General features: G+C 43.4%; 1 protein-coding gene across 1 annotated transcript; it reads right to left on the bottom strand.

The window, feature by feature from the left end:
- Nucleotides 1-14,415: 14,415 nt before the first annotated feature.
- On the bottom strand, nucleotides 14,416-16,076 carry LOC137593359 (gamma-crystallin M2-like). The gene is made up of 3 exons (XM_068312010.1): nucleotides 15,432-16,076; nucleotides 14,840-15,082; nucleotides 14,416-14,735 (listed from the first exon to the last, which is right to left on the bottom strand). Exons 1-3 carry the CDS (start codon nucleotides 15,627-15,629, stop codon nucleotides 14,457-14,459), a joined length of 720 nt encoding a protein of 239 aa, XP_068168111.1. The 5' UTR covers nucleotides 15,630-16,076; the 3' UTR covers nucleotides 14,416-14,456.
- Nucleotides 16,077-16,199: the final 123 nt, after the last annotated feature.

The raw sequence follows: 16,199 nt of genomic DNA, 5'->3' as shown, positions 1-16,199 counted from the left end.
GCAAACCGTTTCATACACGAAACTCTGATGAGATCATGATTGACAAATGAACATCTGCATCAGTGTCATGATATAATAAATAATTAGCGGCAGGAGGACAAATGAAAATCTGTTGTCTGAGGCAAATCAAACACCGCAACTTCAACAGAGAAAAAAAAATTAACAAATATTTTTTAAACGAAACATAAATCTACTTCTGGTTAACGACATCATCAATAGCTAACATTAATGGTACACTTTATTTTATTTAAAGAATTCAGAGACACTTAGAGTAGTAACGACAGACATCTTAGACAGACAGACAGACAGACTGGTGTCTGGAACACAGGATACAGTGGTGTAACGGAAGTAAGCGCTTTGATTGTGATATGCGCTAAATAAACAAGACACGGACCCAAAGCTACAGAAAAGCTTCTTAAGTTTGCCACACATATCAGTTATAGTTTAATATGTCCTGTGCATGTTCTGTACTTTGTGCTCAGAAAATTATGTGATAGACAAGAACTAAGTATTACGCTGTCTATCGTTGCGTAAGCAGATGCGTTTTGTGGTCATTTCCATTGTTAAATGGAGATTCCCAACACGGCTAGTCCTCAAACATTTCGTTCGGCCTGGATTAAAATCTGATGTAGCTCTACTGCCGCTCCTGTCACATCAAGATGTCATGTCGTATGAGACAGTTTATCTTTCTGAACGGTACATTTTCAAATCTTAGTCAGCGCTGCGATTATTTCATTAAATAATTATTAGTATTTTTTTTTTTGCAAACGGTAGTTTTCTATAAAATGTGAGAGATGCTAGGAGTGCCTCACTTCGACACGGTTTTTATCCATTTATCAATTTCCATGGAAACCCGTCAGAATCATCAAGGTGGAGTTATACAGGATTGCTGGTAGAAATAGACGAAATATTTAAAATTAATTTTAAATTATATTCTCTTAATGACGTTGTGCTTTAACTTCAGACTTGTGTTCTGAGGTTTCAGCTATAGTTGTATTGTTTTCCCCTTCATGCCATCTCTCTCCGCCGGTTTCCTCTACACCGGTGTGCTCGGTTGCTCAGCTCTGATTGGTGCCTCGCTGGACTCCTGGCCACGCCCTCCGTGCTGAGTTCTACTCAGCTGATTGGTGCAGTTATCTGGACTATTGGCCACGCCCTCCCCGCTGAGTTCCGCTAAGCTGATTGGCGCGTTTACCTGGACTCCCGACCACGCCTCCTCTGCTGCAGCCTTGTCAGCCAGATCAGAGCGTCAGTTTTCCGCCTGGACAGCGCCAGGGATCCCACCCGCCTAATTAAGAACAAACTAAACATATAAATTACACGATTTGTCTAATTACACACATCTGAAGCCTCCTGGAGCTTCCCCAGGGTTCCTCGGAAAATGAACCAAAATTTCTGGGCTTTGAACCCACACAGAACAGGGACACCTGGTGGTGAACTGCTAGTACAGCATCTGTTCATCCAGCTTCCTCTCAAGCAGACCTTCGTGTCTATGAACGTCCAGCCGTCAGGTTTACAGCACAGGCCTCGCTCACCAGGGCTAAGATCTTCTCCTTCATCGCCATCCAGGTCATGTTCTGGTTCTAATGGACCCAAACAGCGTGTTGGGCTGCGGGTCCTGCAGACGCTCCAGAACCGTTTTATTTCTATTTATCATAAAACATCCTGACCGGAAATGGAAATCATTTCTGAAACAATAAAGGGTTTTGTTTTATAAGCCTCATACAGATTTATGGCTTTAGGGTTAAAAGTGTCATTAAACACATTAACCGCCGTCCGACTCTCAGCAAAGCATGCTGGTCCTGGTGTCACCTGACTCATAATTATTATTATTATTACCCCCATGGGAGCTGGAATGTGTGGAGATGGAGGCGGGAGCGTTTAGGGCCACGTGTGGAAAGAGGAAGAAGAAGAGGAAGAAGAGGAAGAGGAAGAGGAGGAAGAGGAGGAAGAGTCAGAGTCCACGCCACAGGTGACGCGCAGTTCCAATACGGACACGGGGTTCCAATTTCGGACAGAATAATGGAACCATGCAGATGGGAGGGTTCCATCATCTTGTCCGATATTGGAACCATGTTCCTTGACCGTGTCCGATATTGGAATACGGTTTCCAATATCGGACACAATATTGGAGGGACGGTGGGGTTGTAACGAGTTTTATGAGGAGCATTAATCCTCCCATCTTTCATGGTATCCATCGATCAGTCTGTTAAAGACTGGCCTGATGCTCACCCGCATTAAACACACACAAAAACAAAAAACAAAACAAAACACGCAATGTCCACACTTATATCTGCAAACCGTTTCATACACGAAACTCTGATGAGATCATGATTGACAAATGAACATCTGCATCAGTGTCATGATATAATAAATAATTAGCGGCAGGAGGACAAATGAAAATCTGTTGTCTGAGGCAAATCAAACACCGCAACTTCAACAGAGAAAAAAAAATTAACAAATATTTTTTAAACGAAACATAAATCTACTTCTGGTTAACGACATCATCAATAGCTAACATTAATGGTACACTTTATTTTATTTAAAGAATTCAGAGACACTTAGAGTAGTAACGACAGACATCTTAGACAGACAGACAGACAGACTGGTGTCTGGAACACAGGATACAGTGGTGTAACGGAAGTAAGCGCTTTGATTGTGATATGCGCTAAATAAACAAGACACGGACCCAAAGCTACAGAAAAGCTTCTTAAGTTTGCCACACATATCAGTTATAGTTTAATATGTCCTGTGCATGTTCTGTACTTTGTGCTCAGAAAATTATGTGATAGACAGGAACTAAGTATTACGCTGTCTATCGTTGCGTAAGCAGATGCGTTTTGTGGTCATTTCCATTGTTAAATGGAGATTCCCAACACGGCTAGTCCTCAAACATTTCGTTCGGCCTGGATTAAAATCTGATGTAGCTCTACTGCCGCTCCTGTCACATCAAGATGTCATGTCGTATGAGACAGTTTATCTTTCTGAACGGTACATTTTCAAATCTTAGTCAGCGCTGCGATTATTTCATTAAATAATTATTAGTTTGTTTGTTTTTTGCAAACGGTAGTTTTCTATAAAATGTGAGAGATGCTAGGAGTGCCTCACTTCTACACGGTTTTTATCCGTTTATCAATTTCCAAGGAAACCCGTCAGAATCATCAAGGTGGAGTTATACAGGATTGCTGGTAGAAATAGACGAAATATTTTAAATTAATTTTAAATTATATTCTCTTAATGACGTTGTGCTTTAACCTCAGACTTGTGTTCTGAGGTTTCAGCTATAGTTGTATTGTTTTCCCCTTCATGCCATCTCTCTCCGCCTGTTTCCTCTACACCGGTGTGCTCGGTTGCTCAGCTCTGATTGGTGCCTCGCTGGACTCCTGGCCACGCCCTCCGTGTTGAGTTCCGCTTAGCTGATTGGTGCAGTTATCTGGACTATTGGCCACGCCCTCCCCGCTGAGTTCCGCTCAGCTGATTGGCGCGTTTTCCTGGACTCCCGACCACGCCTCCTCTGCTGCATCCTTGTCAGCCAGATCAGAGCGTCAGTTTTCCGCCTGGACAGCGCCAGGGATCCCACCCGCCTAATTAAGAACAAACTAAACATATAAATTACACGATTTGTCTAATTACACACATCTGCAGCCTCCTGGAGCTTCCCCAGGGTTCATCGGAAAATGAACCAAAATTTCTGGGCTTTGAACCCACACAGAACAGGGACACCTGGTGGTGAACTGCTAGTACAGCATCTGTTCATCCAGCTTCCTCTCAAGCAGACCTTCGTGTCTATGAACGTCCAGCCGTCAGGTTTACAGCACAGGCCTCGCTCACCAGAGCTAACATCTTCTCCTTCATCGCCATCCAGGTCATGTTCTGGTTCTATTGGACCCAAACAGCGTGTTGGGCTGCGGGTCCTGCAGACGCTCCAGAACCGTTTTATTTCTATTTATCATAAAACATCCTGACCGGAAATGGAAATCATTTCAGAAACAATAAAGGGTTTTGTTTTATAAGCCTCATACAGATTTATGGCTTTAGGGTTAAAAGTGTCATTAAACACATTAACCGCCGTCCGACTCTCAGCAAAGCATGCTGGTCCTGGTGTCACCTGACTCATAATTATTATTATTATTACCCCCATGGGAGCTGGAATGTGTGGAGATGGAGGCGGGAGCGTTTAGGGCCACGTGTGGAAAGAGGAAGAAGAAGAGGAAGAGGAGGAAGAGGAGGAAGAGGAAGAGGAGGAAGAGGAGGAAGAGTCAGAGTCCACGCCACAGGTGACGCGCAGTTCCAATACGGACACGGGGTTCCAATTTCGGACAGAATAATGGAACCATGCAGATGGGAGGGTTCCATCATCTTGTCCGATATTGGAACCATGTTCCTTGACCGTGTCCGATATTGGAATACGGTTTCCAATATCGGACACAATATTGGAGGGACGGTGGGGTGTAACGAGTTTTATGAGGAGCATTAATCCTCCCATCTTTCATGGTGTCCATCGCTCAGTCTGTTAAAGGCTGGCCTGATGCTCACCCGCATTAAACACACACAAAAACAAAAAACAAAACAAAACACGCAATGTCCACACTTATATCTGCAAACCGTTTCATACACGAAACTCTGATGAGATCATGATTGACAAATGAACATCTGCATCAGTGTCATGATATAATAAATAATTAGCGGCAGGAGGACAAATGAAAATCTGTTGTCTGAGGCAAATCAAACACCGCACCTTCAACAGAGAAAAAAAATTAACAAATATTTTTTAAACGAAACATAAATCTACTTCTGGTTAACGACATCATCAATAGCTAACATTAATGGTACACTTTATTTTATTTAAAGAATTCAGAGACACTTAGAGTAGTAACGACAGACATCTTAGACAGACAGACAGACAGACAGACAGACTGGTGTCTGGAACACAGGATACAGTGGTGTAACGGAAGTAAGCGCTTTGATTGTGATATGCGCTAAATAAACAAGACACGGACCCAAAGCTACAGAAAAGCTTCTTAAGTTTGCCACACATATCAGTTATAGTTTAATATGTCCTGTGCATGTTCTGTACTTTGTGCTCAGAAAATTATGTGATAGACAAGAACTAAGTATTACGCTGTCTATCTTTGCGTAAGCAGATGCGTTTTGTGGTCATTTCCATTGTTAAATGGAGATTCCCAACACGGCTAGTCCTCAAACAATTCGTTCGGCCTGGATTAAAATCTGATGTAGCTCTACTGCCGCTCCTGTCACATCAAGATGTCATGTCGTATGAGACAGTTTATCTTTCTGAACGGTACATTTTCAAATCTTAGTCAGCGCTGCGATTATTTCATTAAATAATTCTTAGTATTTTTTTTTTTGCAAACGGTAGTTTTCTATAAAATGTGAGAGATGCTAGGAGTGCCTCACTTCTACACGGTTTTTATCCGTTTATCAATTTCCATGGAAACCCGTCAGAATCATCAAGGTGGAGTTATACAGGATTGCTGGTAGAAATAGACGAAATATTTTAAATTAATTTTAAATTATATTCTCTTAATGACGTTGTGCTTTAACCTCAGACTTGTGTTCTGAGGTTTCAGCTATAGTTGTATTGTTTTCCCCTTCATGCCATCTCTCTCCGCCTGTTTCCTCTACACCGGTGTGCTCGGTTGCTCTGCTCTGATTGGTGCCTCGCTGGACTCCTGGCCACGCCCTCCGTGCTGAGTTCTACTCAGCTGATTGGTGCAGTTATCTGGACTATTGGCCACGCCCTCCCCGCTGAGGTCCGCTAAGCTGATTGGCGCGTTTACCTGGACTCCCGACCACGCCTCCTCTGCTGCAGCCTTGTCAGCCAGATCAGAGCGTCAGTTTTCCGCCTGGACAGCGCCAGGGATCCCACCCGCCTAATTAAGAACAAACTAAACATATAAATTACACGATTTGTCTAATTACACACATCTGAAGCCTCCTGGAGCTTCCCCAGGGTTCCTCGGAAAATGAACCAAAATTTCTGGGCTTTGAACCCACACAGAACAGGGACACCTGGTGGTGAACTGCTAGTACAGCATCTGTTCATCCAGCTTCCTCTCAAGCAGACCTTCGTGTCTATGAACGTCCAGCCGTCAGGTTTACAGCACAGGCCTCGCTCACCAGAGCTAAGATCTTCTCCTTCATCGCCATCCAGGTCATGTTGTGGTTCTATTGGACCCAAACAGCGTGTTGGTTTGCGGGTCCTGCAGACGCTCCAGAACCGTTTTATTTCTATTTATCATAAAACATCCTGACCGGAAATGGAAATCATTTCAGAAACAATAAAGGGTTTTGTTTTATAAGCCTCATACAGATTTATGGCTTTAGGGTTAAAAGTGTCATTAAACACATTAACCGCCGTCCGACTCTCAGCAAAGCATGCTGGTCCTGTTGTCACCTGACTCATAATTATTAGTATTATTACCCCCACGGGAGCTGGAATGTGTGGAGATGGAGGCGGGAGCGTTTAGGGCCGCGTGTGGAAAGAGGAAGAAGAGGAAAAGGAGGAAGAGGAGGAAGAGGAAGAGGAGGAAGAGGAGGAAGAGTCAGAGTCCACGCCACAGGTGACGCGCAGTTCCAATACGGACACGGGGTTCCAATTTCGGACAGAATAATGGAACCATGCAGATGGGAGGGTTCCATCATCTTGTCCGATATTGGAACCATGTTCCTTGACCGTGTCCGATATTGGAATACGGTTTCCAATATCGGACACAATATTGGAGGGACGGTGGGGTGTAACGAGTTTTATGAGGAGCATTAATCCTCCCATCTTTCATGGTGTCCATCGATCAGTCTGTTAAAGGCTGGCCTGATGCTCACCCGCATTAAACACACACAAAAACAAAAAACAAAACAAAACACGCAATGTCCACACTTATATCTGCAAACCGTTTCATACACGAAACTCTGATGAGATCATGATTGACAAATGAACATCTGCATCAGTGTCATGATATAATAAATAATTAGCGGCAGGAGGACAAATGAAAATCTGTTGTCTGAGGCAAATCAAACACCGCACCTTCAACAGAGAAAAAAATTAACAAATATTTTTTAAACGAAACATAAATCTACTTCTGGTTAACGACATCATCAATGGCTAACATTAATGGTACACTTTATTTGATTTAAACAATTCAGAGACACTTAGAGTAGTAACGACAGACATCTTAGACAGACAGACAGACAGACTGGTGTCTGGAACACAGGATACAGTGGTGTAACGGAAGTCAGCGCTTTGATTGTGATATGCGCTAAATAAACAAGACACGGACCCAAAGCTACAGAAAAGCTTCTTAAGTTTGCCACATATATCAGTTATAGTTTAATATGTCCTGTGCATGTTCTGTACTTTGTGCTCAGAAAATTATGTGATAGACAAGAACTAAGTATTACGCTGTCTATCGTTGCGTAAGCAGATGCGTTTTGTGGTCATTTCCATTGTTAAATGGAGATTCCCAACACGGCTAGTCCTCAAACATTTCGTTCGGCCTGGATTAAAATCTGATGTAGCTCTACTGCCGCTCCTGTCACATCAAGATGTCATGTCGTATGAGACAGTTTATCTTTCTGAACGGTACATTTTCAAATCTTAGTCAGCGCTGCGATTATTTCATTAAATAATTATTAGTTTGTTTGTTTTTTGCAAACGGTAGTTTTCTATAAAATGTGAGAGATGCTCAGAGTGCCTCACTTCTACACGGTTTTTATCCGTTTATCAATTTCCAAGGAAACCCGTCAGAATCATCAAGGTGGAGTTATACAGGATTGCTGGTAGAAATAGACGAAATATTTTAAATTAATTTTAAATTATATTCTCTTAATGACGTTGTGCTTTAACCTCAGACTTGTGTTCTGAGGTTTCAGCTATAGTTGTATTGTTTTCCCCTTCATGCCATCTCTCTCCGCCGGTTTCCTCTTCACCGGTGTGCTCGGTTGCTCAGCTCTGATTGGTGCCTCGCTGGACTCCTGGCCACGCCCTCCGTGTTGAGTTCCGCTCAGCTGATTGGTGCGGTTATCTGGACTATTGGCCACGCCCTCCCCGCTGAGGTCCGCTCAGCTGATTGGTGCGGTTACCTGGATTCCTGACCACGCCTCCTCTCTGCAGCAGGTTAGCCAGATCAGAGCGTCAGTTTTCCGAATGGACAGCGCCAGGGGTCCCGCCCGCTAACTTAGACCACACTTAACATGTAAATGACAGGATCTGTCTCATAACAGGTGGTTTATTTACTAGATGGTGACATAATGTTAAATGGTCCCCTCTCCTCGCTAATTGCGAGTGGAACACTGTGTATCAGATGGTTCTTTGTGACGTTCAAATGCAGCACATGAAGGTCAGACTTCCTCGTGTAGTCAGAAGAAACAAACTTTCAATCCAACTTGTTCGAGCAGACGTTACACAAAGATAGACAGCGTAATACTTAGTTCTTGTTTTTTGTTTTTGTGTGTGTTTAATGCGGGTGAGCATCAGGCCAGCCTTTAACAGACTGATCGATGGACACCATGAAAGATGGGAGGATTAATGCTCCTCATAAAACTCGTTACAACCCCACCGTCCCTCCAATATTGTGTCCGATATTGGAAACCGTATTCCAATATCGGACACGGACTGCGCGTCACCTGTGGCGTGGACTCTGACTCTTCCTCCTCTTCCTCTTCTTCTTCCTCTTTCCACACGCGGCCCTAAACTCTCCCGCCTCCATCTCCACACATTCCAGCTCCCGTGGGGGTAATACTAATAATTATGAGTCAGGTGACAACAGGACCAGCATGCTTTGCTGAGAGTCGGACGGCGGTTAATGTGTTTAATGACACTTTTAACCCTAAAGCCATAAATCTGTATGGGGCTTATAAAACAAAACCCTTTATTGTTTCAGAAATGATTTCCATTTCCGGTCAGGATGTTTTATGATAAATAGAAATAAAACGGTTCTGGAGCGTCTGCAGGACCCGCAGCCCAACACGCTGTTTGGGTCCATTAGAACCAGAACATGACCTGGATCTGACCCACATTGAGCACAACCAGGGTGAACCATTTAGACCAGCGGTTTAAGTTAACATTCATTCATTCATTCCTTCATTCATTCATTCATTCATTCGTTCGTTCGTTCATTCATTCATTCATTCATTCATTCATTCATTCATTCATTCATTCATTCATTCATTCATTCATTCATTCATTCATTCATTCATTCATTCCCAGCCGATTGAGGGCGCTGCGCCAGTGTTTCATGTAAAACAATATTTTCACGGACCGGCCTTCATTTGCTCGATAATCGTTAATGACGTCAGGACGGCTGTAGTCTAATAATAAATCACTGCAGTGGTCTGATGTCAAATGCAGACATCAACAGAAAATAAACAACTTTTATTAATGAATTACCGGTAATAATCAACATTTATGGAAACGAAATTATTTGTTTTAGAACGAAATAATTATAAGAAAAAACTATTCAAGTGACTGGGTGCATGAGTTTTATTTTGAAACACAGCGACTTACAATCAGTGCATTCACCGTAGGAGAAATACTGATTACTCCCAATAAAAGGGTGAACAAATCAATCAAATAATAATAATAATAATAATAATAATAATAATAATAATAATAATAATAATAATAATAATAATAATAATAATAATAATAATGGCAACTAGCGGGAACCGACCGACCGACAGATAGACGGACAGATAGACGTGGGATTGTATCTGGCCCGTGAAAAGTTGAAAGTGGGGTTCCATGCAAGTGTTGGTTTGCGGTGTTTGATTTTCCTCAGACAACAGATTTTCATTCCTCCTCCTGCCGGTAATTATATCTTATGTAAAGTGGATGGTGAGTGAAGCCGCCAAGTAGCTGAATGGTCACTTTAACAGCCTTTGGATCCAAAGGTTATGAGTTCAAATCTCACTCTCAGCTCTGCGTTAATTTTCTTGATCTGCTGAAATTTTTGCAGTTTCAAGGAAGTAAAAGCTCGACGGTGCTTTGGTGGATATGATCATAATGGATGTGCAAACATATTTTCCCTTGTGGTGGACAAAGGTTTCAGGATACAGTGGATAGTAGTTCTGTAGCATTTAGAATATCAATGCATTTCGATGAGCTGTATTTGCTTTGATGTCACCCTCAGGCCGTCATTAACGTTTTGGCCCCCACCTACATAATCCTAACAGTTGGAGGACAAGTACAAGGCGATGAAGGAGAAGATCTTAGCTCTGGTGAGCGAGGCCTGTGCTGTAAACCTGACGGCTGGACGTTCATAGACACGAAGGTCTGCTTGAGAGGAAGCTGGATGAACAGATGCTGTACTAGCAGTTCACCACCAGGTGTCCCTGTTCTGTGTGGGTTCAAAGCCCAGAAATTTTGGTTCATTTTCCGATGAACCCTGGGGAAGCTCCAGGAGGCTGCAGATGTGTGTAATTAGACAAATCGTGTAATTTATATGTTTAGTTTGTTCTTAATTAGGCGGGTGGGATCCCTGGCGCTGTCCAGGCGGAAAACTGACGCTCTGATCTGGCTGACAAGGCTGCAGCAGAGGAGGCGTGGTCGGGAGTCCAGGTAAACGCGCCAATCAGCTTAGCGGACCTCAGCGGGGAGGGCGTGGCCAATAGTCCAGATAACCGCACCAATCAGCTGAGCGGAACTCAACACGGAGGGCGTGGCCAGGAGTCCAGCGAGGCACCAATCAGAGCTGAGCAACCGAGCACACCGGTGTAGAGGAAACAGGCGGAGAGAGATGGCATGAAGGGGAAAACAATACAACTATAGCTGAAACCTCAGAACACAAGTCTGAGGTTAAAGCACAACGTCATTAAGAGAATATAATTTAAAATTAATTTAAAATATTTCGTCTATTTCTACCAGCAATCCTGTATAACTCCACCTTGATGATTCTGACGGGTTTCCATGGAAATTGATAAACGGATAAAAACCGTGTAGAAGTGAGTCACTCCGAGCATCTCTCACATTTTATAGAAAACTACCGTTTGCAAAAAAACCCAACTAATAATTATTTAATGAAATAATCGCAGCGCTGACTAAGATTTGAAAATGTACCGTTCAGAAAGATAAACTGTCTCATACGACATGACATCTTGATGTGACAGGAGCGGCAGTAGAGCTACATCAGATTTTAATCCAGGCCGAACGAAATGTTTGAGGACTAGCCGTGTTGGGAATCTCCATTTAACAATGGAAATGACCACAAAACGCATCTGCTTACGCAACGATAGACAGCGTAATACTTAGTTCTTGTCTATCACATAATTTTCTGAGCACAAAGTACAGAACATGCACAGGACATATTAAACTATAACTGATATGTGTGGCAAACTTAAGAAGCTTTTCTGTAGCTTTGGGTCCGTGTCTTGTTTATTTAGCGCATATCACAATCAAAGCGCTTACTTCCGTTACACCACTGTATCCTGTGTTCCAGACACCAGTCTGTCTGTCTGTCTGTCTAAGATGTCTGTCGTTACTACTCTAAGTGTCTCTGAATTCTTTAAATCAAATAAAGTGTACCATTAATGTTAGCTATTGATGATGTCGTTAACCAGAAGTAGATTTATGTTTCGTTTAAAAAATATTTGTTCATTTTTTTTTCTCTGTTGAAGGTGCGGTGTTTGATTTGCCTCAGACAACAGATTTTCATTTGTCCTCCTGCCGGTAATTATTTATTATATCATGACACTGATGCAGATGTTCATTTGTCAATCATGATCTCATCAGAGTTTCGTGTATGAAACGGTTTGCAGATATAAGTGTAGACATTGCGTGTTTTGTTTTGTTTTTTGTTTTTGTGTGTGTTTAATGCGGGTGAGCATCAGGCCAGCCTTTAACAGACTGATTGAATGGACACCATGAAAGATGGGAGGATTAATGCTCCTCATAAAACTCGTTACACCCCACCGTCCCTCCAATATTGTGTCCGATATTGGAAACCGTATTCCAATATCGGACACGGTCAAGGACCATGGTTCCAATATCGGACAAGATGATGGAACCCTCCCATCTCCATGGTTCCATTATTCTGTCCGATATTGGAACCCCGTGTCCGTATTGGAACTGCGCGTCACCTGTGGCGTGGACTCTGACTCTTCCTCCTCTTCCTCCTCTTCCTCTTCTTCCTCTTTCCACACGCGGCCCTAAACGCTCCCGCCTCCATCTCCACACATTCCAGCTCCCGTGGGGGTAATAATAATAATAATTATGAGTCAGGTGACAACAGGACCAGCATGCTTTGCTGAGAGTCGGACGGCGGTTAATGTGTTTAATGACACTTTTAACCCTAAAGCCATAAATCTGTATGAGGCTTATAAAACAAAACCCTTTATTGTTTCAGAAATGATTTCCATTTCCGGTCAGGATGTTTTATGATAAATAGAAATAAAACGGTTCTGGAGCGTCTGCAGGACCCGCAGCCCAACACGCTGTTTGGGTCCAATAGAACCAGAACATGACCTGGATGGCGATGAAGGAGAAGATCTTAGCTCTGGTGAGCGAGGCCTGTGCTGTAAACCTGACGGCTGGACGTTCATAGACACGAAGGTCTGCTTGAGAGGAAGCTGGATGAACAGATGCTGTACTAGCAGTTCACCACCAGGTGTCCCTGTTCTGTGTGGGTTCAAAGCCCAGAAATTTTGGTTCATTTTCCGATGAACCCTGGGGAAGCTCCAGGAGGCTTCAGATGTGTGTAATTAGACAAATCGTGTAATTTATATGTTTAGTTTGTTCTTAATTAGGCGGGTGGGATCCCTGGCGCTGTCCAGGCGGAAAACTGACGCTCTGATCTGGCTGACAAGGCTGCAGCAGAGGAGGCGTGGTCGGGAGTCCAGGTAAACGCGCCAATCAGCTTAGCGGACCTCAGCGGGGAGGGCGTGGCCAGGAGTCCAGCGATACACCTATCAGCTGAGCAGACCTTGTTGGGGAGGGCGTGACCAGGAGGAGTTGCAGCGATGCACCAATCAGATGGGCCAACCTCAGAAGGAGGGCGTTGCCAGCAGTCCAGGTAACCGCACCAATCCGCTAAGCAGAACTCAGCAGGGAGGGCGTGGCGAGCAGTCCATCGATGCACCAATCAGAGCTGAGCAACCGGGCACACCGGGGCTGAGGAAAACAGGCGGAGAGAGATGACATGAAACTGAAAGCAATACAACCAGAGCTGCAACCTCAGAACACAAGCCTGAGGTTGCAGCACAATGTCATTAAGAGAATAGAATTTGAAACTAATTTGAAAGATTTCTACATCATTCTCCTATAATCCTGTGTAACTCCTCGATGATCCCGACGGGTTTATTTTCATGGAAATTGATAAAAAGGGGTGAAACCCGTTTTAAGACGAGGTACACTGAGCATATGTCACATTGTATAGAAAACTACAGTTTGTAAAAAAAAAAAAAAAAAAAAGATTTAATTTTTTTTAAAATAAATTAATCGCAGCGCTACACACATTTCCCGCTGGGATGTGAGGGCATGACTACGATTTGTAAATGTACGGTTTAGAAAGGTAGCTGTGTAATACCAGAGGATATCAAACGCGATTTAATATTTAATTCCCTGTGAATTAAATAATTTATTGTACATGCTGGAGAACAAGGCAGGGTGAAAATACAAACTGCGCACAGAGCGCTATGCACTGCGCTACCGTGCCGCGCTAGAACTACTGAAAGGGAAAATATTAGTATTTAAAGGCTGACATGATGCCAAAGATATATCTATAATTATAGTCTATAGTATATTAACTAATTGCCAAAGAGGCGCAGTCTAAATAACGGAGTTTATTTCATCTCCGGTCTGCATTGAATATCTCGGCAGTTTCTCCACCGCTGACCGGCTGGTTTCCGGGTGTCTGTCCGGTCAAACATCGGACAAAAGTCGAAGCAGACACGTTAGTCCAGGATCCACAATCCACAACAACCGGAACTGATAGCCTGGAGTTTACATGTTGCGTCATAAGCGTGTCTCTTCGCTGACGTCATTATCGGGGGTCTTCAGCCAAACAAATGTGGTTAACAGCATACCTGCGGTTCAGTACCGGCATACCCCCCACACCGGTACCTACCGGAGGTGTGCCGGACGGAGCCTCGCGTCATGTTCTCTAATTGGTCCATCGCTGACATCGCTTACGTCACTACGTACGCCGGCAGTGATGGACCAATCAGAGGACATGACGCGAGGCTGCGTCCGGCACACCTCCGGTAGGTACCGGTGTAGGGTATATGCCGGTACTGAACCGCAGGTATGCTGTTAACCACATTTGATTGGCTAAAGACCCCCGATAATGACGTCAGCGAAGAGACACGCTTATGGCAAAAAAATTCTGGTTCAAAGACCTGATAAAGACAAATACATCATTGTTGCAATATAATTTAGACACCACCCTTTCAACTTTAGTCAAACACAACTTTATTGGCATGTTGTCATCATTTTCAGAGTGACTCTAATAGTAGGAGTCCATGATGCGCCTCATGCTCATGAACCTCATGCCGCTCATGCCCATGTTCATGAAGTTCCTGTACTCGCCAGGCCTCATATACATCATCCTGCCTCTGAAGTGGGGCTGCTCGTACATCAGCCAGTGGCCGTCCATCACGTGACAAGACATGCAGTTGGACATGCGGTAACGGTCCATGACGTTGTTGCAGTCATCCATCAGATCGTACATCTGGCCTCCGAAGTTCTCCCTCTCGTAGATCTTCATCCTGTACGAGCCGCGGTACTGAAACATGAGAATAATCGATTACACATGTGGTGTAAAGATCTATGATGTGACAGGTTACACATATGGTAGTCCAGATGTGTTGTGATTGGTTGTGCGGTTACCATGGGGATCATGCGGCAGGACCTGATGCAGTCGTTCATTCCCATCATGCTGGAGTAGTCAGAGTATTCACCCCTCCTCAGGAAGTACTGGTTGCCCATGAAGTTGGTGCGGTCGTAGACCATGAAGCAGCCTCTCTCCACCCTGCAGGAGTGACACCTGCTCAGGTAGGAGGACATGTCGGCGCAGTCGCTGCTGCACTCGTAGGAACGGCCCTGGAAGTTCCTGTCCTCGTAGAAGACGACCTGAGGAAGGGAAAGGAGGATGAGTCCAGATCTGAGCTCAATCAGCACAAAACTGGTTGTTTCTAACCGGTCAGCGAGCTCGAATTAGTCTGAGTGACTGCAGATTTCCTCAGGAGGAACCACCTCAAGAATGAGATGGAGAAGAGATTAACTAGTAACAGTTAATAGTAGTTGGACTTGAATCCAAATCTTAACATTTTGAGGTTTTATGAACTACTTGTGATGAATCACGACCCTGGAAGGAGGCTGGAAACACATAAACCTAACATTCAGTGTATAGTCAGGGTCCATTCTAGTACTAATACTATTGGACTAGTTTAGTAAATGGTCCGATGTTTGCGGTTCTCACCCTGCTCATCATGTTCATGCCGCTGGAAGTCATGTTGCCTCTCTGGTTGCTCCACCGGTTGCTGTTGTGGCTGCGGGTGTTCGCTGTGTTACCTGTGGAGCTGCTGCTGCTCTTTATAGCACCTGAGCAGCTGAAGCCTTTTGTCCAAACAGCCTGAGCCAGCAGCGCGTCATAAAAGAGATGCTCAGTGTTCGGCATTTCTCTTATAGAAACTAGAGACAAAGGGACGCTGTGTGTCTCCTTCAGCTCTTTGTTGAACCGTGGATCACAATGCTTTCTGGAACAAAACCTGAAGACAATACAAACTCTGTCCAGTGCAGACTTTTAAACAATTCATACGGCAGAACAATATTTACTTTGGTCTCACATAAAGAGAAGAATATTTGTGAAGAATTTTTGTATCAAAAATTTGGAAACCAGAGAAAAGCAAAAAGTTTTTATTTTAAATAATTGTTCAACTTAAAGAAGTAAATATTGTAGATTAAAAATAATGTTAGACAAGATCAGAACTGATCTCATTTTTGGTGAATGTAAATCTGGAAAACATTCATCTAAGGAGAGAAACCAGAAATTACACTTTTATGTTAAAAAATGATGCAAGTCAGTGTGATGATAACAAAATATTATACAAGTAAAAGTTCTATACAAATAATGATTTCTCTCAAAATAATTTGTTTTAATCAAGAGAATCTCATTATTTTGACATACTAGGACATTATTTTGACAACAGTTCAAATATCTTCAGATGTTAAGTCAATATTTTTAGTT

Source organism: Antennarius striatus, chromosome 4 (assembly GCF_040054535.1).
Source record: "Antennarius striatus isolate MH-2024 chromosome 4, ASM4005453v1, whole genome shotgun sequence".
In the NCBI taxonomy this organism is placed as follows: domain Eukaryota; kingdom Metazoa; phylum Chordata; class Actinopteri; order Lophiiformes; family Antennariidae; genus Antennarius; species Antennarius striatus.
This window is presented reverse-complemented; position numbering and strand designations above follow the sequence as displayed.

Excerpts from the sequence above, each read along its gene's own strand:
- LOC137593359 (XM_068312010.1), bottom strand. The coding sequence starts at position 15,629 with ATGCCGAACACTGAGCATCTCTTTTATGACGCGCTGCTGGCTCAGGCT. Across the intron at positions 15,083-15,431 it reads GCATGAACATGATGAGCAGG|GTCGTCTTCTACGAGGACAG; the intron begins GTGAGAACCGCA and ends TCCCTTCCTCAG. Across the intron at positions 14,736-14,839 it reads CCTGCCGCATGATCCCCATG|TACCGCGGCTCGTACAGGAT; the intron begins GTAACCGCACAA and ends CTCATGTTTCAG.